The sequence below is a fragment of the Talpa europaea genome (genome assembly GCF_964194135.1).
Source record: "Talpa europaea genome assembly, chromosome: X".
Taxonomy (NCBI): domain Eukaryota; kingdom Metazoa; phylum Chordata; class Mammalia; order Eulipotyphla; family Talpidae; genus Talpa; species Talpa europaea.
In genome coordinates, this window is record NC_140081.1 from 47,371,249 (window position 1) to 47,396,048 (window position 24,800).

General features: G+C 50.4%; 1 protein-coding gene across 4 annotated transcripts; it reads left to right on the top strand.

The window, feature by feature from the left end:
* Window positions 1-1,030: 1,030 nt before the first annotated feature.
* Window positions 1,031-19,764, top strand: NLGN3 (neuroligin 3; the record flags this gene model as incomplete). 4 transcript variants are annotated; one of them, XM_084258637.1, is made up of 7 exons in its annotated part: window positions 1,031-1,487; window positions 2,126-2,185; window positions 6,346-6,405; window positions 8,095-8,244; window positions 14,639-14,824; window positions 17,489-18,278; window positions 18,921-19,764. In XM_084258637.1, 7 exons carry the CDS (start codon window positions 1,031-1,033, stop codon window positions 19,762-19,764), a joined length of 2,547 nt encoding a protein of 848 aa, XP_084114763.1. The 4 variants fall into 4 exon arrangements, with proteins under 4 accessions (XP_084114763.1, XP_084114764.1, XP_084114765.1 ...); XM_084258638.1 differs by lacking the exon at window positions 2,126-2,185; XM_084258639.1 differs by lacking the exons at window positions 2,126-2,185; window positions 6,346-6,405.
* Between the last annotated feature and the right edge of the window lie 5,036 nt (window positions 19,765-24,800).

Below are 24,800 nucleotides of genomic sequence, written 5' to 3' on the forward strand. Positions count from 1 at the left end.
TCTCTGTGAGTGAATATCGCAGTGTCTGCCATCCTGGCTTGATCTCTCACTGCCTCTCTGCCTCTTTGAGTCTTTGTGAGTTTATTTCTATGAGTCTCTCAATGTGTGCGCCTCTCCCCCCACCCTCCCCATACTTCATTGTTTATTTTACACTGGCTAAGCATCAACAATGCCTAGGGTGCTAGGCAAAACGATTTCTGCCTCAGTTCTGGCACTCTGTATGAATTAGAGATAGCCCACGAAATGGACCAGGTCTTGACAATTTGAGAGGCATGAGGGCTGAGGAGGGGTAGAGGAGGGTCTGGGGACTCTGGTGAATGGCTGCCCTGCCCTGCCTGAAGGTGAAGTTTCTCCCTGCAGACTCTGCCTATCTGTGGCTTTCCCTTTTTATGCCTTAGAAGGACTGGAGTGAGGTTAATTCTCCTCTCCTTCCTTGATGTGGCGGTTCCTGTGTGGGGTTACCGGTTCTGGGGCTCAAAAGCTCAGTGATCCTGCAGCACACAAGGGTCCTGAGCTCCATTTCCAGATCACTCCATCACTCCATGCCCTCCTACTACTTACCACTCTGGCTCCCCCGTGATTTCCACTGGCTGAGGAGTTGAAGTTGGGCAGTGGGAATTTGCAGTGGCAACAACTGTCATTCTGTCAATCCCCCTGAATTTTCTAACCGCCAGGCACATAGAGTGGTTCCTACTGGCAGTGGAGTTCATCTGTGCGTCCCTGGAGCCCTGAGCATGTGAGACCTCTCCTAACTGCAAGAGAATAGTGGAAGCCCTGCAGGGCCCCAAAGACCGACCATCTTGGATGACGACTACTTCCCTCTTTCCACAGGCCTGTCTGGCCCTGAGGGAGTCCCCTTTCTGAAGCCGTGGTGCCTGGAAGACCACTCTCGTCGTTGCTGGGCACCTGTAGTTGTCCCTTGAGAGCTCAGTTTTGAGGTTCAAGTCAGTGTTGCCATGAAGGGGCTGCCTATTGGGCTGATGCTGTGACCCTGGAGTCTGCCTTTCCTGCCAGTCCCCCTGCCCGGAACATGTGGCTGCAGCTTGGCCTGCCCTCACTGTCCCTGAGCCCCAAGCCCACAGTTGGCCGGAGCCTGTGCCTCACCCTGTGGTTCTTCAGCTTGGTGCTGAGGGCCAGCACCCAGGCCCCGGCACCCACAGTCAATACTCACTTTGGGAAGCTAAGGGGTGCCCGGGTACCATTGCCCAGTGAGATACTGGGGCCTGTGGACCAATACCTGGGGGTGCCCTATGCAGCTCCCCCTATCGGCGAGAAACGATTCCTGCCCCCTGAACCACCCCCATCCTGGTCCGGCATCCGGAACGCCACACACTTTCCCCCAGTGTGCCCCCAGAACATCCACACAGCTGTGCCCGAAGTCATGCTGCCTGTCTGGTTCACTGCCAACTTGGATATCGTCGCTACTTACATCCAGGAGCCCAATGAAGACTGCCTCTACCTGAATGTCTATGTACCCACGGAGGATGGTGAGTGCGGCGGCCAGGCACTGTGCCCTTCCTGCCTCCCACCTGCCCTGTTGTGTTTGTGGCTGGCATGTGGTTGTGCGCCCTGCAGCATGCATCCGTCTGTCTATGAAAATGCTTCTAACCATCACTCTGCTTGGCCTCCCCCTTCCGCCTCCTTGTTCTTCCCTCTCCCAGCCTTGTCTGAGCTCCCATGTGTGAGTGACACTGTTTTCAGGAGGGACCTGGCCAGTCCTGAGAGCTTTGACAGGTCTAGGGCCAGAGTGCTGGATGGGGATTCCCTGGGGGAGTATGGGTCACTGCTGGCAGCTGCCCGCGGGAGGATGCTGGCTCCACCAGGCCCCCCTGTTGCCATCCCACCTGCTTGGAAAGGTGTAGGTGTGTGTGGCCAAGGGCGCTGGTTGTGTGTGCTGGGCGGGGGGCAAGCCTGGTGGGCATTGCTTAGGTGACTCCTCTTTCACTAGCTGATGCCTCCTCCCGCGGGGGTCACACTAAGGTAAGTAACAGAAATAAGGAGATGGTGGGACAGGCTCTCTGCCATGTGCTGCCTGCAGAGCAGCTCTTGGGGCCTGGGGGTTGGGGGGTGCATGCCCCTGGGCAGAGGCCTCCTGTTATTTTTTAGTTTTTTATTCATTTTACAGTAAAGCGGATTTCCAAGGAATGCGCCCGAAAGCCCAACAAGAAAATTTGTAGGAAAGGAGGTAGGTAGCGAGCCGGCGGGGAGGGAGAGAGAGAGAGAGGGAGGGCTGCCTGCCCACCTGCCCTTGCCCCTGAGGACCCAGCCTTCCTTCAAGTATCCCAGGCTCAGGGGGCAGTCGGTGAGCGGGCATAAGCTCCATGTCATCCAAGGGCCCTGGCTGCTCTTCAGGGAGGATTTGGGGGCCTCAGGCAGGTTCAGAGCAGAAGCAGCAGTCCCATTTCTTCCAATCTCGCCAGCCCCCAAATTCCACCCTAAAGTATGGGCCAAAGACAGAGCCAGTGCTTCTCTCCCAGACACCTCAGGAGAAACTAGGCAGCCAAGATGGAGCCAGAGACTCTGCCCTTCTCCTAGTGTGGGTGCCACCGGCTCTTCCCTTCATGTCCTTCCCTGGGTCAAAAGCCTAGACTCAACTCTCCAGCCCTGAAGTTTAGAGCAAACGCCCACTCACACAGGCTGAGCAATCCCACCATCCCACCCACCACCGCTAGCCAGAGTGTAGCTGAGTGACCCAGACGGGTGTGGCGGCTGACCTTGGAGGTCTCTGGGAACTGCGACTCTAAACGGACGTGAGATCTTTGTTTGAAAATGCCCCCTCTTGCTGGGAGGAATTCGTTCCTGCTATAGAGGAATTCTCCCTGTTCTAATACCACTTCGGGCTTTCTGCAAAGTACTTTCATAATTAACCTCATAAGGTCTTCACATCTCTGGAAGCTTCTAAGGCAGGAATGAGCCTCTCAATTTTACAGGTGAGGAAAACAGGCCCAGGGGAGTGACTTGCTGCTGCTCACAGCCCTGTTGCTGGTCTGTGTCGGAGGTGGGACCAAAACCTGGGACTCTTGGCCCTCAGGGCAGTGTTCTTTCCACTGTAGCCGCAGAGGTGGCTCCCACCTGGTCATTCTCCCCGCCCCAACTCTGAAAAAAATTGGCAAAGTATGGATGGGTTGGGCCAAATCGGAAAGAGTAACCACCTTAGGAACAGGTGGGAAATCTTAGCCTGATCCCTGCAACTCTTTTGGCAAACTTGGAGTTGGTTTGCCTTTGAAATTCTAGGGCAGGGAGCCCCAGAGAAGGGCTTTCAGGCTGCCTGGACAGGGATGCTCCCTATTGAGTTAGGATCTAGGGGCAGAGCCCAGAATGTACGTGCTGAGCAGCCTGTGTGCTGAGTGCTTTCAATGCACACCCAAGCATGGGTGAGGCCTGCTACACCTCCGGGTAGACTTCCACCACATCCCCCACCCAGCCCCAGACCTCACATATGGTAGGCAATCAGTAAACATTTTGTGTGTGTGTGTGTGTGTGTGTGTGTGTGTGTGTGTGTGTGTGAATGAAGAAGTATCGGTGCTGCAGAAAGATCTGGGAACCGCAAAGCCTGACTGAGTCCCACCTGTGCTGCTAACTCACAGTGAGATCTGAGGCAAATCTTTTCCTTTCAGAAATTGTTTCCACAGATGAAGGTGGTAGGGGGTCATTCTGGCCTTAACATTCCTTTGGCCTATAAATGAATTCAGGAAAAGTGTTTCTTAAATGAGTTCCTATGAGTTACCTACTTGAGGGCTCAGGAAGGAGACGATGACATGTAACTACCATTTCTCGGGAGGAATGATCTCCCTAGGGCTCCAGGGAGAGGAGAACCTAGGGCAGTCCAGTCCAGCCCTGCGAGTTTGGCTCAAGAGCTGACTGGAAGCTCCACTCGAATGCAAATATTTCCCAATCATGACTGGTCACCGTGGGCAAGGCCATGTGCTAGGTGCTGTTGGGATATGAGGTAGAGGACAGATCAAGAAATGACTGAAGACCTGATCGCTGCTGTGAAGAATCTCTTGGCCTAGTATTTAAACTCAATTGGTTCCCCTAAGCCCCGCTTCCCCCGGCTAAGCTGGGAGGGACAACATGGGAAAGGGCGTTTGATCTTTCCGCTGTTCAGATCAGGTCCCTAGCCAAGGCCTCTTGACCACTGGAACAGTTACAGATCTTGTCTTTGGGGGAAGACTCATGCCCAGATATCTTTCCACATCTCGGAGCAATGCTTGGTTTGGGGGGCCTGGTTCCTGTGGGCATGAACCCCTTTTGCCATTAACTAGACCAAGGGGTACCCAACAAGGAAGACCAGAGGAAAAGCTTCATCTTGAATTCTCTCCTATGGGAGTCAACTGACATCTAGCTTGAGTCTGCCCACTGGACCCAGGTAGTGCAGAACTAGGGTCCCCAGTACCAATTTCTGCCCAAGTAGTTCATATCCCTATCCACACATGCTGGCGTGCATAGGTTAGGCAGGGCTGGCCTGGCTGGGATCCTGCAGCAGCAGCATCTGCATGGGGAATGGTGGTGGAGCTGGCCTGGGGAGAGGCATGGCAGCAAGGAGGTACCTGGCAGGCATTAAGATGAAGCACCCACAAAGGCATCTGTGTGGAGGACACTGGGGCAATGCAGGAACCCAGGGACACTCCCAGGGGGGGAAAAGGGGACACATCTTCTAAGTCAGGACCTGTGGCAAGGAAAGGATTTCCTAGGGAAGACCACATTCCCACCTCTACCTCCATCAGGTTTGGGAATGAGGGATTCCTTTCAGTTTAGGGGGTTGTCCTCTGGTAGGGATGTGGTATGGGTAATGGTGTCCCAGGTCCCACAGAGTTTCTGAGGGTTGTACTGGCAGGTGTTAAGATGGTAGGTACCTCAGGAAGCCAGAGGTGGTTTCTGCCCCTCGGGCTGGACTCTTGCTTGTGTTCAAAGCCGTTTTATAATGTGAGGGCTGTTCCTGTCTTGATTAGTAGCTGTAAGGGAGTTTGGTCACCAGAGGCCAAACAGCTGAGAAAGGGGTACTTGCTGCCTCCAGTCTGAGAGTATCTGGTGTCACAGATAGGAGGGTGGGGTAAGCCCTGGGGTGCCAGTAGGATGACTTTTGTTTCCACACACTAACCATCATGCAGGCAATAGTAGGCCCCCTTTCTCCACAGCCTTGCTCAAGGTGCACTTCTTGGCTCCTTAGAACAGGAAGGAGACTTGGTGCCAGCTTACCCCAGATCCTAAATGTTGCTTCTCTCTCTCCTCTAGTCTCTCCTTTTCTCTCTCTCCCTCCTTTCCTTGCCCCTCCATGCTCCACCTCTTTTCTCATTTTTTTCTTCCCCTTCCCCATCTCAGAAAGGTGGCATGGTGCAGTGGAAAGACCATGGGCTTTGGAGTCAAGCAGACCTGGATTTGAATCTCACCTCTAGTGCTTCCTAGCTGTGTGATCTTAAGCAAGTCACTTTTCCTCTCTGAACCTCAGTTTCCCATCAGTGAAACAAGAATAAAGATAGTACCTATCCCATTGGGGTGTGAGGATCAAACAGGTGTAGGGTGTCTGGAACTTGGTAACTTAGTACATTAGGTAGGAGTTATTGCCATTCTCTCTCTCTCTCTCTCTCTCTCTCTCTCTCTCTCTCTCTCTCATTGTACCTCTCTCCTTTTCCCATTCCTTCCTTCCCTCCCTCACTCTCAGGCTCTCTCTACATATCAGCAATGCTTGATGCTCTCAGGCCTGGTTCCTGTGGGCACAGAGCCCTTTTGCCACCCACCAGAACAGGGGGGCCCCAGTGAGGGAATACATCATCTCCCATTTTCTCCTCTGGGAATCAGGGTGAGCTGAGGCCCAGCTTGAGTCTTCCTACTGAGCCATGGCAGCTCAGGTCTGGGGTCCCCAGCACCCATCTCGGCCCTGGCAGCTACTTCCATATGCACACATGTTGGCAGTGCGGCCTCTGCCCTTCAGTACCTGCCCCTGCTCTCCATCTCCAACTGCCTGTGTAAACACATGCAGCCCCTTCCACCCAGAAGAAATTATTTCCCTTGGGGGGGGTCTCTGGCTCTGTGCCCTGGCCCACCTGGTGCTACCTCCTCCTTATCTGGGAAGGGAGTTGGTTGAGATGGGCTGTTGGGGACAAGGAGGCAGGCCAGGAAGGTGCAGGGAGGCCAGCACAGCAGGGGCCTGCAACACCATCATCCTGATGAAATTCTGGGCCTCAGCCCACCCATTCCCTCAGTTCTTGCCATCCGTCCTGCCTGTCCTGGGCCCAGGCCCAGAGCTGGCTCGCTGGGCCACACTGCAGTCATGCTGTTTTTGAATTCTCTCTCTGTTTTGTTCTCTGTTCTGTGCTGTTGTGTCTCCCCGTGTCTGGTCCCCAGGATCCGGCGCTAAGAAACAGGGCGAGGACTTAGCGGATAATGACGGGGATGAAGATGAAGGTATTTGGGGGCTGCAGGGCGCGGCGGCTGGTGCATGGCACAGAGCCCCTCCCCCTCTTGATGGGGAGAAGCCCCATCTGTCTGTCTGTCCGTCTGTTGGTGTGTTTCTGTTATGTATAAGGCCGTTTGGCTGTTCATCCATCTTTGGCCTGGTTGGCCACTGGGAGTTCCAGGGCGATGGACATAGCTGGCGGGAGCAAGGGACCACAGCAGAACTATGGGGAGGGCATCCTCCTCACCAGGGTCCCCCACCCCTCTCAGTCCTACTGTAGAAGCTGGAGAAGGCTTCCTCCCCCATCTTCTGTGGCTCATGGGCACCTGGCTCTACTAAACAGCAGGGAGAGAAGGGAAAATTCAGGTCTGGGGGAAGGTAAGGAGAGTCCACAAAGGAAACTGGATGGCAAGAAGAGGCCTGAGTTTTGTTGAGGACCCACCTGTGTTTCATGGGGAGACTGGCTCCTGGGAGAGGAGTCTCACCGGATGTTGAACTGAGGAGTAAAGCAGTGACATCCAAAGGGGCGGGAAAATAGAACCACCTAGAACTTCCTGAGCCTTCTCCCAGGAAGAGAGATGTGACCTCAAGGCCTGGGGCTGTGGTAGGTTCAGGCCAGGGCCAGAAAGACTATGGGTTTACACTCCAGGACACCACAGCCCAGTCAGTAAGCAGCATAAGGCCCTCAGATGACAGTTGAACAAGTATTCCTTCCTCCTTGGAAAACATCCAGGCCCTGGCCCTGCCCCTCCATCCCTGGGGGGCCAGCCAGCTCAGGGGGCCCACTCTGGTTTGTAAGGCTGTTCTGTGTGGCAGAGTGTTGATCCAGCTCACAGACTGAGAGGCTTCAGGTAGAGTCGACCAGGCTAGGAGCCTGCTCTTGACTGCCCAGTCCCGCCATGTTGCCTGGGCTTGGGGGCAGCCATTTTTGAAGTTCCCTTGTTGAATGGTCTCTGGAGAGGCTCCATCTTCATCTTAATGCTGACTGGGGGCAGGCTCTCTCATTCTAAGTTCTGCCTCTTTCCTCTCCCCCATCCCCAGTGTTTCCTGTTAAGCCTGCCTGATGCCCAGGGAGAATGGGGTAAATGGACACATGGCTGAGAAACCATGTCAATGAGGTTCCCCCTACCCCATCTCTGCCATTCACTCCCCCTCCCCACCTCCTTCCTTGTTCTCTCCCTGTGCCACCCCTTATTCCCACCCCTTTTGTTTCTGTCTGCACTGGGGGGCCAGCTGCTGCCTATGGCCATATTTCCATGTTACTGGTTTAGTCTTGGGGGTTTCAGGGCTCCACAGCCCCTACTCTCTAAAGCCATGTCAGGTCCCAGGACTCCTGGGTGCCCAGGGCAGACTCACCAGATCAAGCCAAGGGATAGCCCTTCTGCTTCCACCTGTCCCCCCACCTCCCACCGTCCCCGGGGCCTAGCCATGGCCTAGGTAGGCCCAGCTGTATCAGGCATGCCTGGCTGCCTTGAGCTAGGAGATGCTTAAAACCAGAGTCTTTCAAAACATCACTGGAGTCTAACCATCTCTGGCCAGTGCTCGAGCTCCAGAATGAGCATGAGTCCCGCCCTCAGACTTGGTGGTGGTGTCCTGGCACCTGGGATAGCTTTGCTGCTCCCCCCCACCCAGGGCTGGCAGGGGTGGGGGAGGAAGGGCATCTAACCCAGCCTGTGTCTCACCCCTTCTCCTTGCAGACATCCGGGACAGTGGAGCTAAGCCTGTCATGGTCTACATCCATGGAGGCTCTTACATGGAAGGGACAGGCAACATGATTGATGGCAGCGTCCTCGCCAGTTATGGCAACGTCATCGTCATCACCCTCAACTACCGTGTTGGAGTGCTAGGTATGTCAGGTCCCAGGACTCTAGGCCCACAAGGCACCTAGAAGAAAGCCTAGTTTCTTAAGGAGGGAGGAGAGAATGCTGGGAAGTTCAGAACAGGGGGTCTTGGCTCTCTAGCTGGTGCTAACTACCATAGCCAAAATGGTATCCCACTTGACCCCTACCCAAGTGCTGAGAGCTTCCCCATGTCCCCAGACCCTTTCCTGGAATGTTTAGATGCCGGTAGAATTTCCATCCAAATCTCACACCTTCTCTTAGGTCTCAAGCCAGGCCTCTGCTTCTGGACTTTTGCTTGACTGAGTTTTGTAGAGTCCCTTAATTTTCTCATGTCCTGTCCTCACCCCTAAACACCCCACATATATACAGATATTCCTTCCAGCAAATCACATACCCATATACTCGCAGACTCACACATTCACACCCTCCTATATCCAATCATTTCTCAGTCCCCCAGAACACACACATATACCCGTACACACATAGACCCCTCCATATCCACACCTCCAGCCCCCACACGTATGCACACACACATACCCATGCCATATGCACTCCACACATCTAGTCTCTCTCACATGCAGATCCTTGTTTGTGTACCTCTATATACTGTGCATCCACACCCCACTTCTACAGATTTCACTCACCTTCTACACACACATACACACACATTCCTATAAATTCCTCCCTCCAATTCGCTAGACCTTGTATCCACATCTACACCCACACACGCTACACATAACCACATCCGCACTTCCCTCTACCTCCACATACATGCTTCACACAATGACCCACATCCTGCATATCCATATCCACACTAAATCCCACATGTGTGTATCTTTAATGTTCACAAATAGCATTCTGTATATCCCCCTACACACTGTACTTCCACACCCACTCCACATGCCCATAAACACACACATACATCGCTTGCCTCCCCCACGTAAACACAAGGCAGCACTCCCCTCCCTCCTGTATATGTGCATACCTGCTCAGCCACACCTCCCCAGCCCACTCATCCACGAATACTAGCCACACACATGCATACCTCTTCTTTCTGCTTCCACATCTGTACACATATCCCATGCATCATTCCTATTTTTTTTAAGGCAAGGGACTATTGAACTTGAATCATGCATCACGCTTATATACTCTCTCCACATGTGCACACACCCTAAGGCTCCCTGCATAGATCCCCACATACACATACACACATGTGCATACATATACACTCTTCCCATACATACCCCACGTATATACCCCAACACATACATGGGTACACCTTCCCACCTGACCACACACATATATACATTTGCATTTACCCACACCTTCCATGCATATCCACACATGTACACAAACCTCTGTTCACCCCCACACTCATGCATGCACACTCCATACTTGGCATAGCCCATATATACACATGTGCACATTTCTTCTATTCCCTCCATGAATACAAACCCCTGCGCTCCCATCCCATGACACACACACACACACACACACACACACTCCCACACATACACACTGATTTTCCAAAGGCCTCTTCAAATGCGCCCAATCATCCTCTACCCACGCATGCTCTGTCATCCGTACACTCTACCCTGTACCTTCCCTTGCCGATGGATGGTACCTCTCCATGGCCAAGGTCTTGAGGTAAACAAGTACCTCAGAGGGGCAACTAAGCACACAGGTCTTAGAGGGAGTATGCAGCCCCGTATCCCTAGGGTAGTATGAAGAAGCCAACCTCTCCCCTGCAGGGTTCGTAGCCTCAGAGTTCCAAGAGGAGTGTAAGCTCTCTGTTAGGTCCGTAGGTCTGGGTGCTAAGCCAGCAGTTAGGTCTGGCTTACTCCATGACCAGCTGGCTGAGTGGATCGTCTTTGAATTTGCTTTGGAGTGTATTTCTTTGCCAGTTTGAATCCCAGAGGCCCTGCTACTGTGTTTTACTTCTGGATGTACAGAGGAAGGCACTGTCCTGTTGGCTAACCCTATTTAGTACTATGTGGAACGGCAGGACACTTTTTTGGGTTCAGACAGGAGAAGTTATATCCCATGAAAAAAGGTGGAGCCTGTGTCCCCTTCAGTGGCACCTCAATACCCCACATGAAGCATGCAGGTGCCCCTCTGGTCTCTTTACTGTCTGGTGGGCTTTGGATTTCATGGTTCTTCTGCAGTCCCTCTGTCTTTCTGAGTCACCCCAGACATCATGGCAAGACTCGTGTAAGCTCTTCTGTCCTGTTGAGAAAGGACATCTGAGTCTGATGGTGAAAACAGTGCCATTGAAAGTGACTGTAAACCCTCATGCTAAGGCCACACAATTTCTGGAGTAACGAACACTCACAGGTATGCAGGCATATATGCGTGGTAGTGGGAGGCCAGATGAAATTTTGCTGCTTTATTTTCTTCAAGAGAATGACAGAAAATATTCAACTCAGATGATTTTACAAATTATAAACACAAAGATCCATTCGATAAGGTTTATTGGGAAGCACAGAGAAGACTAATATGCTTCAGTTCCCTATTGTTAAATGAGCTAGGGATGAATGAAAAGAGATAGTGGATGTGGAGGAATAAAGAGGAAAGAAAGTAAGGAAGAAAAGAAAAAAGAGGAGAGAAAAGGACAAGAGTGATGCAGAGAAAGGAGGCAGGAAAGGGATTCATGTAGGATTGGAAGTGTCAGCCACAAGCTGGTGAACACACCCTATAACATCCTGATTTGCTGATTACTCCACCACACCTCAGCTGCTCTAGTCTGCAGCTTCTATAGCAGAAGTTCTTAACCTCTGGGGCAGTCTTGGACCCTTTTGAGATGCTGATGAAAGCTCTCAGACAGAGACTCTCTCCTAGAAAAATAAGTGTGCGTGTGCATACACACAGAGAAACAATTTGAAGGGTTCCACTAAAGCTCATCCATGAAACTCAGATTAAGAACCCCCACTTTACCACCTCCTCTCATCTGAATAACCAGAATAGCACATTTGGAGGTAGAAATATTCTTTGGGCTTAAGCGGTTAATGATCAAAATATTATTACCCAAACCTCAGAAAAAGTCATAAACTGATCATTGGTTGGAAGCTCCCCATCAGAAGTTCCCTTCAGTGCCTGCTCTGGAACATGAAGGTGACCAATAAGCCATCGATTGGATTCTGGGTACATACAATATGTTTTGTCTCCTGGTGTCAGTTGTAGAACTTGTGTTTGTCACTGTCGCTTGGGGATTTTGCTGTGTGGCTGAGGCTTTTTTGATTTCTTTCTCAGAGTGAGTGGCTGCTTTGGGACCCCAATTCCATGCCATCAGCCTTTCTGTTGCACTGAGCCCAAGCAGACAGCTCACTCTTTTTTTTTTGTGTGTGTGTGTGTGTGACCCTCGCCAGTGGCCCGGGATTGAACTGGCGCTGCAGAGGCTGCGGGCAGCCTCACAACCCAGCGCTCAACCGCTGCGCCACCAGGGCAGGCCCAGACAGCTCACTCTTAAGGTGCTACTCTAGGCATCTTGGATGATTCATGAACTTGGAGGTCCCAGGTTAGCCCAAGGCAGAGGGGTAGCTATTCTTTGAGATGCCCCTACTAGACTTGAGACCAACACAAGAAAGGATATAATACATAGGATGTTGATATCCCTGGGGCTGAGGAAGTATGGGCCTGCCAATTTTTATTCAGGGTTCCAGAATTTAATTCAATATCCTTGCTCAGGTGCCCTTCAGGCAAACTGAAAACCTGGTAAATGTCAAGTCTTGAGTGACACAGATATCTGGTTTTGATACAATGTGCCAGATTCTGCCTCCTTCTATTAACAAGCAGCTCACCGTTTCCTGCGGTGTAAACTTGTTCTCAGGGAGACTGACTGGGATTTATTCTGACAGCCTGTAGAGTTTGATGTTTCAGTCCTGATTCTCAAGTACTGTCGGGATGATTGGGTTACTGGGGAACTAGCAGTAAGTGACTGCTCTCCCAGACTACTGGATTGTTCGAGCTTGCCACCAGTTGCATTTGCTCTATCCAGTGCTATAGAGCCCTTCACGCAGAACTCTTTTAGTAGGGATGATTGACCTGGCATAATCCACATGCTTAGCACCCTTATTGTGGGAGACTTGGGGTCTGAAGGAGCAGAGACCGATGGTCAAATCCTGCACTCAACCCTTTCAACCCTTTGTTCCTAACCCAGAGAATCAGTACATGTGAGAGACGCCTACTTTACTACATCCAACTGCAGGCTCTTCCTGCTGATTAGGACAGATGTATTTGACACATTTCACTGAGTGATTCCTTGGCAAAGGCTGGAGCCAAGTCTGCTATTGCCTAAATAAGAGAAAAGGAAAAGATAATGTGAGAGAAGGAGAGAGGAGGGAGGGAAGAATAAGTGGGCTAAGAGAAGCACCTAGTGATTTTTTAAAGATTTATTTTTATTCATTTATGCATACAAGAACTGGGGTGTAGGCCAGAGAAGCGGGGAGGGGGAGGGAGAGGATTCACCAGAGACAGAGTGGGGAGGCAGAATGGGCAGACTGACTGAAATACACTGCTGAGGGGAGCAGCAGGCAAGGCAGGAGAGGTCTGCTGAGCCATCTGGGTAGCTCCCTGGCCTGGGATCTAACTCATGCTGCAGTGGCTGGTGATAGCTTGATAGCGCTGAGATTTTTAATCCCTGTGGCACCAGGGAGGCCCAGCACCTAGAGATTTTTGCCAGAGTGTCTCAGGGCTTGGACAGTTGCTTTGGATCTTGGTCAGCATACTGTTTAAGACTCACAGGAGCAGCTTCAGTGAGTGAATGGGCCAGGCAAAGCAGATGCTGGTTGCCTTGTCTAGAAGAACAAGGGCTTATCCATTCATTCTCATTCAGGCTTTTTCTAACTCTTTCTCATTTCCTCATTGGGAACCTGGGACTAAACAGGGCTTGTGACTAGGTCTGAGAGGAATAACCAAGTTCTTTACATACTTAATTGCACCAGAGGTAAATCACTAACACACTTGAAGTGGGGGAAATGAGTTCTTTTGCAAAAGCTGGAAACAGAAGGGCTAGAGAAAGACAGTGATGAGGTCTTGGCCTGTCGGGGACTGTTTGAGTTCAGCTTCCGCTTGTGAACCCAGAATCCTGGAGAGCCCTCTGTGAGCTGAGGGAGCCTCCTAAAACATGTCCTCTCACAAAGTTGATTCCAGGTACTGAGGATGAGCTTTTAACTCATCAGTAAAAAAACACTGATCCAGGTATGGGTTTCCAATGTGTCGGAGCAACTTGGCTACCCGCCTCGAAAGAACCCCTCCAAAAGCCTCTGGCAGGAGAAGACAGAACCTCCCAAGGAGCCTAAGGACCAGGGAAGGGAGATGAAATGAGGCGGCAGGATTAGTCTAAAATGGAAGCAGGGTGGGGGAATATAGGACATCTCTGTGGGATAGCCAGCAGGTGGGCGGGAAGGTAGTCTCCATGGCAACAAGTCTCCACAGCAGCAAATCCCAGCAGGTGGGTGGGAAGGTAGTCTCCATGGTGATATGTCTCCTCAGCAGCAAATCTCAGTGGGTGGGCGGGAAAACCTGTTTCTGTGGTAACACACTGCACTGGCTTCCCCATTTCTCCACTGGAGGAAAAAGCTTGTCTAACCCAGTGGTGTTCCAACTTTAGCAGGCATCAGAATCACCTGGAGAGCTCGTTAAATACAGTTTGCTGGGCCCCATCCCAGAGTTTCTGGTTTGTTATGTCTTGGAGAAAGAGAAATGAGGACCTGCCCTAAGGATAAGGGATGGCGGGGGGCATCCAAGGTTCTGTAAAGAGATGGAGCTGGACTAACTTGCATAGGAAGGGCAAGGAGAGTGTAAAGGTTGTTGCTTCAAGGGGTCCTCGCTTTCTCCCCAGAGAGAAAAGGAAAAGAGAAGTACCAGTAGACTGACAACGTGCTGAGCATGCTAAAGATGCTTATGTTCATTTTCTCCATGGTGCAATCCTGCAGTATTTTTATCGCCATTTCACAGATGTTTTTAATCACTTGCCCACAGTTACATGGCTAGTGAGTGGTGGGCAGGGCTCGAACAGGGACCATCTGACTCCAGCATCACTGCCCTTCCACGCTCTCTTGCCGGGTGGCAGGCTAATGTCCCAGAGAGTGCATCTGGGCAGAAGCTGCCTTCCTGGCTGTTGGAGATTCCTGTGGCTTGTCTCTAGTGAATGCAAGACATTCTCTTCAAAGGGCCTGGTGACTTCTTCCAAACTGGAGAATGGGTGGGCGGCAGGGAATTGATTTTTCCCATATTGATGCTGCCTGGTCTCGCAGATAGGGTCCGTGGCTGATGTCAGCTGGGTGGAAAGCACTGTGCTGCCAGCCCATCCTCTGTCCTCAGGCCCCCGGCCCTGCTGGCCATCACAACCCCAATCCTCATGCCTCCCTTTTCACTTCCTCCTGCCTTTCGTTGAATCCAGGTTTCCTGAGCACTGGAGATCAGGCTGCCAAAGGCAACTATGGGCTCCTCGACCAAATCCAGGCCCTCCGCTGGGTGAGCGAGAATATTGCCTTCTTCGGTGGTGACCCCCGCCGCATTACTGTCTTTGGCTCAGGCATTGGAGCATCCTGTGTCAGCCTCCTTACGCTGTCCCACCACTCCGAGGGTGAGTAGCTCTTGGGAAAACATGAACTAGCAAAGTGTTGGCTGCCCATCCTGAGCCTCAGGCTTCCCACCTTCCTGAGCTCCCAGCTCTCTGCCCCAGGGACACCCAGGGGAATCAGCCAGCCGTCCATTTCTACGCTATGGAACCACCCAATGTGAGAGAGGGAAGAGAGAATCCCATTTACATCCCCAGAAAATAATGTTCTTCTGGTGTGGTAATCTTATTTGGCAGCATGGAAGTAAAATGCCTCTTTCTGAAAGGACAATAGTTCTTTTTGAGCAGGGGAAATCTTTCCATTTGGGAAGAACATGTGACATCAGGGTAGAGAGCTAGGGTGGATATTAATTTTTAGATGTAAAAAACCACTCATTCTCTGCCTTATCTCTCTAAAGAACAAGTGCATGCAAGAGGGAACTGCCCCTGAGGGAGGAGACTGGCCAGAATAAGGACCTCAAACCTCTAGAGAGGACTATTTTGAGGGATTGCTGTCCATTATTGGCCTTCAGACTTCCTCCCAGGCTGTCCAGCCCACCTAAGAGAAACCCTCATTTTAATTTATGTATGTATGTATGTATGCATTGTGTGTGTGTGTGTAGAACTGGGTTGTAGGCCAGAGAAACCTCATTATTATGTATGTATGTATGTATGTATGTATGTATTTATTTGTTTATTATTTTTGTGTGTGTATGTGTAGAAGAACTAGGGTGTAGGCCAGAGGTGCAGGGGGTGAGAGGATTCACTAGAAACACAGTGGGGAGAAGAACCACAGATCGACTGAAATACACTGCTGAGGGGAGCAGGCGAGACAGGAGAGGTCTGCTGAGCCATGTGGGTTAGCTCCTAGCCAGGGATCTAACTCAGGCCATAGTAGTTGTGACAGCACTGAAACAACCCCTAGGCCACCAGGGAGGCCTGAGACCCTCATTTTTAACAGGAAGGAAAGCCTCTCTCCTCACAGTGGGTCCCCCTGCCAGTGACTCTCCCAAGGGGATAAATAGCCCTTTTTCACTCAGCAAGAAATGTTCTTGGGCCTCCCCTGGTGGCGCAGGCGGTTGAGCACAGCACTGTGAAGCTGTTTGCAGCCTCTGCAGTGCTGGTTTGATCCCCGCCGGCTGTGGAGGGTCCCACATGGCGCAGCAGACCTCTCCTGCCTTGCTCACTGCTCCCCTCAGCAGTGTATTTCGTGTCTGCCTGTTCTGTTCCCTGCTCTGTCTCTGGTGAAGCCTCTCACCCTCCCGCGCATCTGGCCTGTACCCCGTTCTTGTATAAATAAATAAATAAATCTTAAAAAAAAAAAAAAAAAGAAATGTTCTCTCCTCCTCTGGGCCACAGAGCACATTCTCCCTCTGAGAGGCAAAGGTGAGCATCTCACAAAGAATAGATCTACCTGAAATGTGTGTCCTTCTCTAAAGTAAGGGCATCTGTGAGAGAGGACACTTTTTGCATTGATTTTTCTCGCTGGTGGGGTTGATTTGCCCCATGAGTTAGTGATATTCTCTTTGAAGAAGGCCCGTCTCTCTGAGAGCCCAAAATCACGTTTTATGACCTAGAAATTCTGTCTCTGTCCCTCCAGGGACTGTCCTGGCAAGAGAACACCCCACCTTGGAATATTTCTAGGTGACAGGAATGGGAACAGGAATGTCTTTTTGCCACAAAGTGTGAAGTGACAGGCTGTATCCAAAGAGAGGAACAGGGCCTCCTCTGGTGGGGGGCTTTTCCTCCGTGAGGAGAAGGCTTTTCCTGGAATGGGTCTTTGCTGTATCCCACAGGAGATCTGTGTCCCCTGAGACCTAACTGCTTTAATGATTTGCTCTTTCTGTAACTGACTCATGAAGAATAATCTTTTGATTATTATTATTACTCTCTTAAGTAGTAATGTATATTTCCTTACCTCTCTTCCCACCTGGGCAAACTGCCTTTCTCCTAGAGGAATGGAATTGTATGTCCAAAGGCCGGCTCCTCCTGGGAATGCTGGGGCCAGGAAGAGACTGATACCCTTTTTAATCCTAGGGTCAGGGGAAGAATCATCTACTTTTTGAGTCTGGGGGACTGGCTCCCTCTCAGTGAAGGGGAAATCTGGCCCTGAGGCATCAGTAGCTTCAGGAAAAGGAAAGTCTCTGTGGAGACTGAAAACTGGGTATGTTCCTGGAGCCTTTCAGACCCCCAGGCCTTTGCCCTTGGGAATTCTTCCCCAAACTCACAGAATGTGAGGCTTGCTCCTGCCTGTATTTCTCATCTCTCATGAAAAAGACCCCTTTGTGGTGGAAGCGCCAGCTCCCTGGTGGTGCGCTGGCACAGAGCTGGGCCCAGCTGGGCAGGAAGCAAGAGGGAAAGACAAGGAGAGATAAAGAGAGGGAACATAAGAAAGCTGGTGCCTGGGTCCCAAGGGGTTAATTCTCCCTGGCATCTCCTTAACCCCCAAGTTGCCAACCATCACCCAGGACAAGGAGGCAAGAAGGGAAGAGGTCTGCAACCCCTTGCCTGGCCCTAGCCCATCGCCGCATTTCAGAGGGTTATGTCTCCCTCCTGGCCCATTCTACCCATTGGGCAGCCTCAGTGACAAAGGAATGAGGAGGTGTTTCATTGTCCCTCGGGGACAAACAAGGGAGGCCTAGGCTGTGGATGACTCAAAGGAACTGACCTGGTGCTTCCTGTCTCCTGTAGGGCTTTTCCAGAGGGCCATCATCCAAAGTGGTTCTGCTCTGTCCAGCTGGGCCGTGAACTACCAACCAGTGAAGTATACCAGCCTGCTGGCAGACAAGGTGGGCTGCAATGTGCTAGACACAGTGGACATGGTGGACTGTCTTCGGCAAAAGAGTGCCAAGGAGCTGGTAGAGCAGGACATCCAGCCAGCCCGCTACCATGTGGCCTTTGGCCCTGTGATCGATGGTGACGTCATCCCTGATGACCCCGAGATCCTCATGGAACAGGGTGAGTTCCTCAATTATGACATCATGCTGGGCGTCAACCAGGGCGAGGGGCTCAAGTTTGTGGAAGGGGTGGTGGACCCTGAAGATGGTGTCTCTGGCACTGACTTTGACTATTCAGTCTCCAACTTTGTGGACAATCTCTATGGCTATCCTGAGGGCAAAGACACCCTGCGAGAGACCATCAAGTTCATGTACACAGACTGGGCAGACCGTGACAACCCTGAGACCCGTCGTAAAACTCTGGTGGCACTGTTTACTGACCACCAGTGGGTGGAGCCTTCAGTAGTGACAGCTGATTTGCACGCCCGCTATGGCTCACCAACCTACTTCTACGCCTTCTACCATCACTGCCAGAGCCTCATGAAGCCTGCTTGGTCAGATGCAGCTCATGGGGATGAAGTACCCTACGTTTTTGGTGTCCCTATGGTAGGTCCCACTGACCTCTTCCCCTGCAACTTCTCCAAGAATGATGTCATGCTCAGTGCTGTTGTCATGACCTACTGGACCAACTTTGCCAAGACAGGGTAAGGAGAAAGTGGGGATTCTTCTTCTTTGGGGCCCCATATGCCCTCCCTTCTGCCTCTCCATTTAAAACTCTTCCCTCATCTCTCTTCTTAAAATACTCTCCAAATCTTGCTTGGTTACTCTTTTGCCCCTCCCTGCCTGCCCTCTCTTGAGCCTTTCATGTCTTTTTCTCCCCTCAAAAATGTTGAGGCTCAGAACTCAGTTTAACATTAGGACTGAGCTGGAGCGAAAGAGAGTACTAGCAGAAATATGGGATTCCAGGTTAGAGGATCAGAGGCCATGTGAAGTGGGAACAAAATACTTCCAGAAAGAGCCTTTAAAGGGCTCTTGGAAAAAAAACAGGCAGCTGAACAGATGGGTGGATGCTTAGTAGCCTGTGAGAAGAAAAGTGGTCTATAGCATGATCTTAGAGGATGAGCACATAGAAGGATGAGACAGTTGCCATGGCACCATGGGCAATAGGAGTTCAAGGCCTGGGGAAGTGGAGGTATGTGGACAGAGGGAGGGACCCTGAAAAAGATGGAAACATTGGGTGGTTTCAGATTGGAAACGAGGTTTGGGGTAGGGGCGAGAAGCAGAATGTTGGGCCCTTTCCTCATCTAGGTAGAGTGGTGACCCCAGATTTCCATGTGATATTGCAGGGATCCCAACAAGCCGGTCCCCCAGGACACCAAGTTCATTCACACCAAAGCCAACCGCTTTGAGGAAGTGGCCTGGTCTAAATATAATCCCCGAGACCAGCTCTACCTTCACATCGGGCTGAAACCCAGAGTCCGAGATCATTACCGGGCCACTAAGGTGGCCTTTTGGAAACATCTGGTGCCCCACCTATACAACCTGCATGACATGTTCCACTATACATCCACAACCACCAAAGTGCCGCCCCCGGATACCACCCACAGCTCCCACATCACCCGCAGGCCCAACGGCAAGACCTGGAGCACCAAGCGGCCAGCCATCTCACCTGCCTACAGCAACGAGAATGCCCCAGGGTCCTGGAATGGGGATCAGGATGCAGGACCACTTCTGGTGGAAAATCCCCGCGACTACTCCACTGAATTAAGTGTCACCATCGCTGTGGGGGCCTCCCTCCTGTTCCTTAATGTTCTGGCCTTTGCGGCCCTCTACTACCGTAAAGACAAACGGCGTCAGGAGCCCCTGCGGCAGCCTAGCCCTCAGAGGGGAGCCGGGGCCCCTGAATTGGGAGCTGCTCCTGAGGAGGAGCTGGCAGCATTACAGCTGGGCCCCACCCACCATGAATGTGAGGCTGGCCCCCCCCACGATACACTGCGACTCACTGCACTGCCCGACTACACCCTGACCCTGAGGCGCTCTCCAGATGACATCCCACTCATGACCCCCAACACCATCACTATGATTCCCAACTCCCTGGTAGGGCTGCAAACATTGCACCCCTATAACACCTTCGCCGCAGGGTTCAACAGTACTGGGCTGCCCCACTCACACTCCACTACCCGGGTATAGCTCCAAGCTAGAGCACAGCCTATGCTCCGGCTCCCTCCCAGACCCATGGAGAAACATGCACACACACATGCAGGCGCACGTGCGCGCGCACACACACACACAGACACTTACAGACATATATGTATACGCACGCACCTACACCTGACAGCAGACCCACCTGCACAAACATAGACAGGTGTGGACATGCACCCGCATGTACAAAAACACAGACATGGAAGTAATCCTGAACAAGCCCTACAAATGGGGACACAAATGAACCCTTGGGAAGCCACGGACCCAGGGAGCAGCAGCTACAGCCAGCTCCCAGAGCCTGGCCACACACACTCCGGGGGGCCTGAAGGCACCAGCTGGACAACCCCTTGGTGCTCACCTTCCGCCTCTCTTGGAACTGCACCACCGACCAACTCCAGACTTGGGAGCTTTAAAGAGCAGAGTAGCTCTTTCTCCCGCAGACCTGGTCTTTTTTTCTGGGTCTTGTTGAATTTTAAAAAAAAAAAAATGGAACAAATGCTCCTTCAACTGACCATGTGTGCAAAGAGGCTCCGGTAGGGAGGGCTCCAGGCCCAGACCTCTCTGGTTCTGGATCCCTCCCCCAGCAACCACCACCAATACTCACACAATTTGACCAAGGAACAGGACCCCAAGAAAGAAACATATTTGAGTGAGACCATGGGGTGGAAGGAGAAAGGGGATACTGCTGGATGGGGCTGGAATACAGGGGAGAGCTCCCCAGCCATCTCTGTGTCTCCATGGAGGGCTGCAGCAGCCGCCGGTGAGCTGCTGCTTCTTCCAAAGGCCAGGAGCATAAGTCTGGCTAGACCAGGGGACACCAGATTTGGCGAATGAGGTTCTGTGGAGGCCATGTCATTATCAGGCTCCTGGGTATAATCTGGGTTCTGCCTCTGCCCTTGGGGTAATGCTATCAGTAATTCACCCCATTTTCTTTACAGAGTCTCTTTTGTGTCTGTCATTTCTCTTTCAAAAAGGCCATGTTTTTTGTTGTTGTTGGCTTTTTTTTTTTTTTTAAAGAAAAGTTCTTAAAACACTAACGGAAACCCATGGAGTTTGTCCTTTGTAAAAATTTTAAACAGTGTCTTGATATAAAAATAAAAAATCCAGTTAGCACTCCCACCCTGCCTCCCTTACACAGGCCTTTGCCCCAACAGACCTCCCAGCAGGGTGCCTTTGCTGCTCTGAGTTGCTGCTCCTTCGGCCTGGTGCCTTTAAAGTAGTACAAGTCTGGGCTGCATTCTGCTGGTCCCCTGCAGGGCCTAAGGCCTTTCCAATCTTAATCTGGTCGCTGTTGCCACCTACCCCCCAACTCCCGCTCCCTCCCCTCCCAGTGCTCTGGGTTCCTGTGACTGAAGCCTTCTCTCAGCACCTCGGGCCTCCTAATGAAATGGCAAAAATAACACTTCCTTCTCCTCTACTACCATCACTGCCACTGCCAACACCACCACGGACAAAGACTTCGCTGCTGCTGCCGCCATCGCTGCTCCTGCCATTGCCACCACCACCCACCTTTGCAACCCTGCCCTCATCCTGGACTGGGGGCTGGGAGGAGGCTTGACCTCTAACATGCTGAAATTCTTTCTCTTATCTGAATCCAGTGTGGCATCAGATATGTGGACTCTGGTCTTGGGTGACTGACAGAGTAGGGCCCCTCTCCTTCCCCAGGGATATTTGTTTCCCATTCTGTGAATTAGAATTGGAGAAGTCATTGGGGCCTTGGGAGTGATTTCTCTCCAGGATGATTATCAGTGGCTCCCTGTCAACCCTGGGGGACAGATTCAAAGGGGATCCACAAGGCTAGCATTCTGGTATTTCATATCATTCTCAGTGACTTGAAGGGCAGAACTGGAGTCTGCTCATCAAGTGTGACAGTTGGGCGGGGTTGCTGACACCTCAGAAACCAGGAATAGAATTCTTCAAAGTGACCCTGACAAAATGAGGGAGATGAACCAACACAACAGGATGAAGTCAGAGGGGACAAACATAAGGTAGTAGTTCAAAGACCAAAACCAAGAATTAATGTGCTGACAAGGTACATGGGGACAAAAGAGACAGACAATGATTGACTGGACACAAGTATACTTAAGAAAGAAAAAAAGACCTGGGGGAGGGCGTCAGGGTGGGCCTCAAACAGAATGAGTCCATAGTGTAGAATTGTTTTTCTCTTCCCTCCCATTCCCCTCCCATTCCCTCTTTCCCTCCTTTCTAACCCTAACATGGATTCTAGCAAATAATAACAGAAATATAGCATGGAATTGCTGGGAAGTAATCAGAGTCTGAGTTTTAGAATTAGAAGTAACCTCAGAGTCATCTAGTCCAACCCATTTATTTTAGAACTGGGAAACTGGGCCCACAAAAGTGCATCACAGCTAGCGTTAGAAACAGTAAGTAATACATGACCTTTTCCTTGGCCCTCAGCTTTTTCCACTCTACCTAGCACTGGTTAGGCTTTTTAAAGAGGTAGTGGATCTGCCCTTGGTCAACACATTTTCAGCATTTGTAGAAAAACTGGAGAGGGGGTTTGGAGAAGAGCAGAACAGAAATGTGCCAAAGGACTAGTTTTATTATTATTATTGTTATTATTATTATTACTATTATTATTATTATTATTTAGAAAGGAGGAAGCCAATGTGCTAACTTTTAATAATTGTGGAGCACCTACTATGTGACAAGTGTGCCATAGCCGTCTTCAAAAATTTTATTCCTAAATAAGAACAGAACTGATATCTGTTCTCCATTTCTTCTGAGAGTGATAGAGAAAGAAGATTAAGTTCGACACAAGGAAAAACTTTGCTCTAGATAGGAGATGATCATGACACTTAGTGAGTCCTTGATAACAACTGCCAAATTGAACAGATGACTACTAAGGAAACTACTGGGGTGCTTCACCTCCTAGAAAGCAGGGGGCTGGCTGGGTTACATGACCTTTTTAGGTCAATTCAGTATCTTTGTTGTTCTGATCCTTTCATTGCTCCATCTCAGATATTACCAAACTGGGCCTCCTTTTCTGGTGTGTGTGTGTGTGTGTGTGTGTGTGTGTGCGCGCGCGCGCGTGTGTGCTCCAAATTAGGAGACTTTCTATTTGGGGAGGACTTAGACATTGTTTCTCCTCTAAGAACTCAAGGTGCTATAGCAAACCTGACTCCAATCCTATTTGGAGTGAGCCATCAGTGAGAGATTACATTTGGTTTTCACACTTTTGAAAGGTCTAGGTAATAAAGGTGAGCCACAAGCCAGGGGGGGATTTCAATCTGATTGACAGTGCTGTGCCAGGATAGCTAGAGTGTTATCAGCCCTGTTACTGACTGTAGCCCTGAGCCCAGCTAAAAAGTCCAGCTCCTTGTTTGAAAAGGGGCTGAGGACATATTTAGACTTTATTTCACATTGCAAAAATCATCTGTGCCAAGGCTGAGTCCAACCTGCATCCCTAGAATTACCTGGACTCTATTTTAAGTCATGGGGGAGCAGGAACCAACTATCTAGGGATCCGAACTTAGGGTGTGTGTTTAAGGGCCAGACATTGATCACTGTGGGAATCTCCATAGGAAGCCAGTATGGCCATCAGGACTGTTGGCCTGGCCCTTTGCTAACCTATATGTACCATGAGGATCAGAAGATACCCTCTTTGGGGTACATACTGTCAGAAAGCCAAAACTAAACTCTGATTAAAATAAATGAGATGCATCATCTACTATATGATTTCAATTGTGTGGTAAAGGTTAGGAGGTTAGAGAAACTGCATGAAAGGGTGTGGTAGGATTTGAGGAGAGGGTGGGTATTCCAGATTGGGAGAAAGACCTCAGCCAGAGCATGGCAATGAGAACAGCTAGACGTGCTTGAGGAGCAGTGGAGGCACTAACTTGACCAAAGCAGCAAGTTCCAATTAAAGGGTGGGAAATCAGATTGGAAAGGCAGGTTGTAGAGGTCTTCAGAACAGCAAGAATCTAGCTGTTATTGGATTAGTGATGGACGCCCTGACCCAGCTTTTTTGCCAACGGTTTGATAGAGAGGAAACAAAAGCCCCTCAGCTCCTCTTTTGCTCCTTCTCTTCTGTAAGAAGGATTTTCCGAATAGAATGGATAAATGGAATACCAGTGAGAGGCTCCTCAAAACAGGGTAGTTCAAATCCTTTAGCTGCTCTGAATAACTCCCTCTCATAGTCCACGTAAATAACAGCCTCGGGCATTTCAAGGACTTTCAGGTCAAGAGGCAGGACAACTGTGATGGTAGCTTTGAAAACCCAATGGAGCATGAAGGAGATATACAGTGCAACCCAGAGTTAGTCAAGGGTGACTCCACAGTTTTACATATGGGAAGAGAATTCTACAAAGTATAGGTCAATATGTTTAATATTGATTGAGGGCAAGATTCTAGGACAAAAGGGATGGTAGGTGAGCCTTGCAAATGGAAGCAAAGATCACCCAGCCCCTACATAGATTCAGAAAATCATTCCCCACTCAGCCCTTTTCCTTTGATAGGTTGATGGGACAGATAAGCAGATGAGTAGAATGCTATGCCTACAGTGTATCTGGAATTCAAAAAAAAAAAAAAACATTCTTTCATGATGCTCTGGATAATATGGAGAAATATGGGGTGTGGAGATAAACTTCAGCAGATTCTTAAACAGTTGAATGACCACACACAAAAGGATTCTGCTTCAATGTTACTAGATTGAATCTGAGAATTAAACATAGGTTTAAGAAAGAGCCAAATGGTGAAATCACAGAATCACAATCATGGAGCTGTCAAGAGTGGTATGATGGACTCACTATGGCAAAATGAAAATGAAGAGGGACAAATGTGAAGTTACTTATTTGAATTCCAAAATGTAATAGTACATGTGTAGGATGTGAGAGATGTGGATATGAGGGTTTAGAGTACATAACAGCTCATTATGATCCATAAGTTAAAAGCATGGTTTGGTGGCTACAGAAAGTATTGTGACCTTGGGCTCTATTAATAAGAGTTTAATGTCCAGAATAAAGGAGGTGATCTTCTATGCTGCTTTGCACTAGTCAGACCAC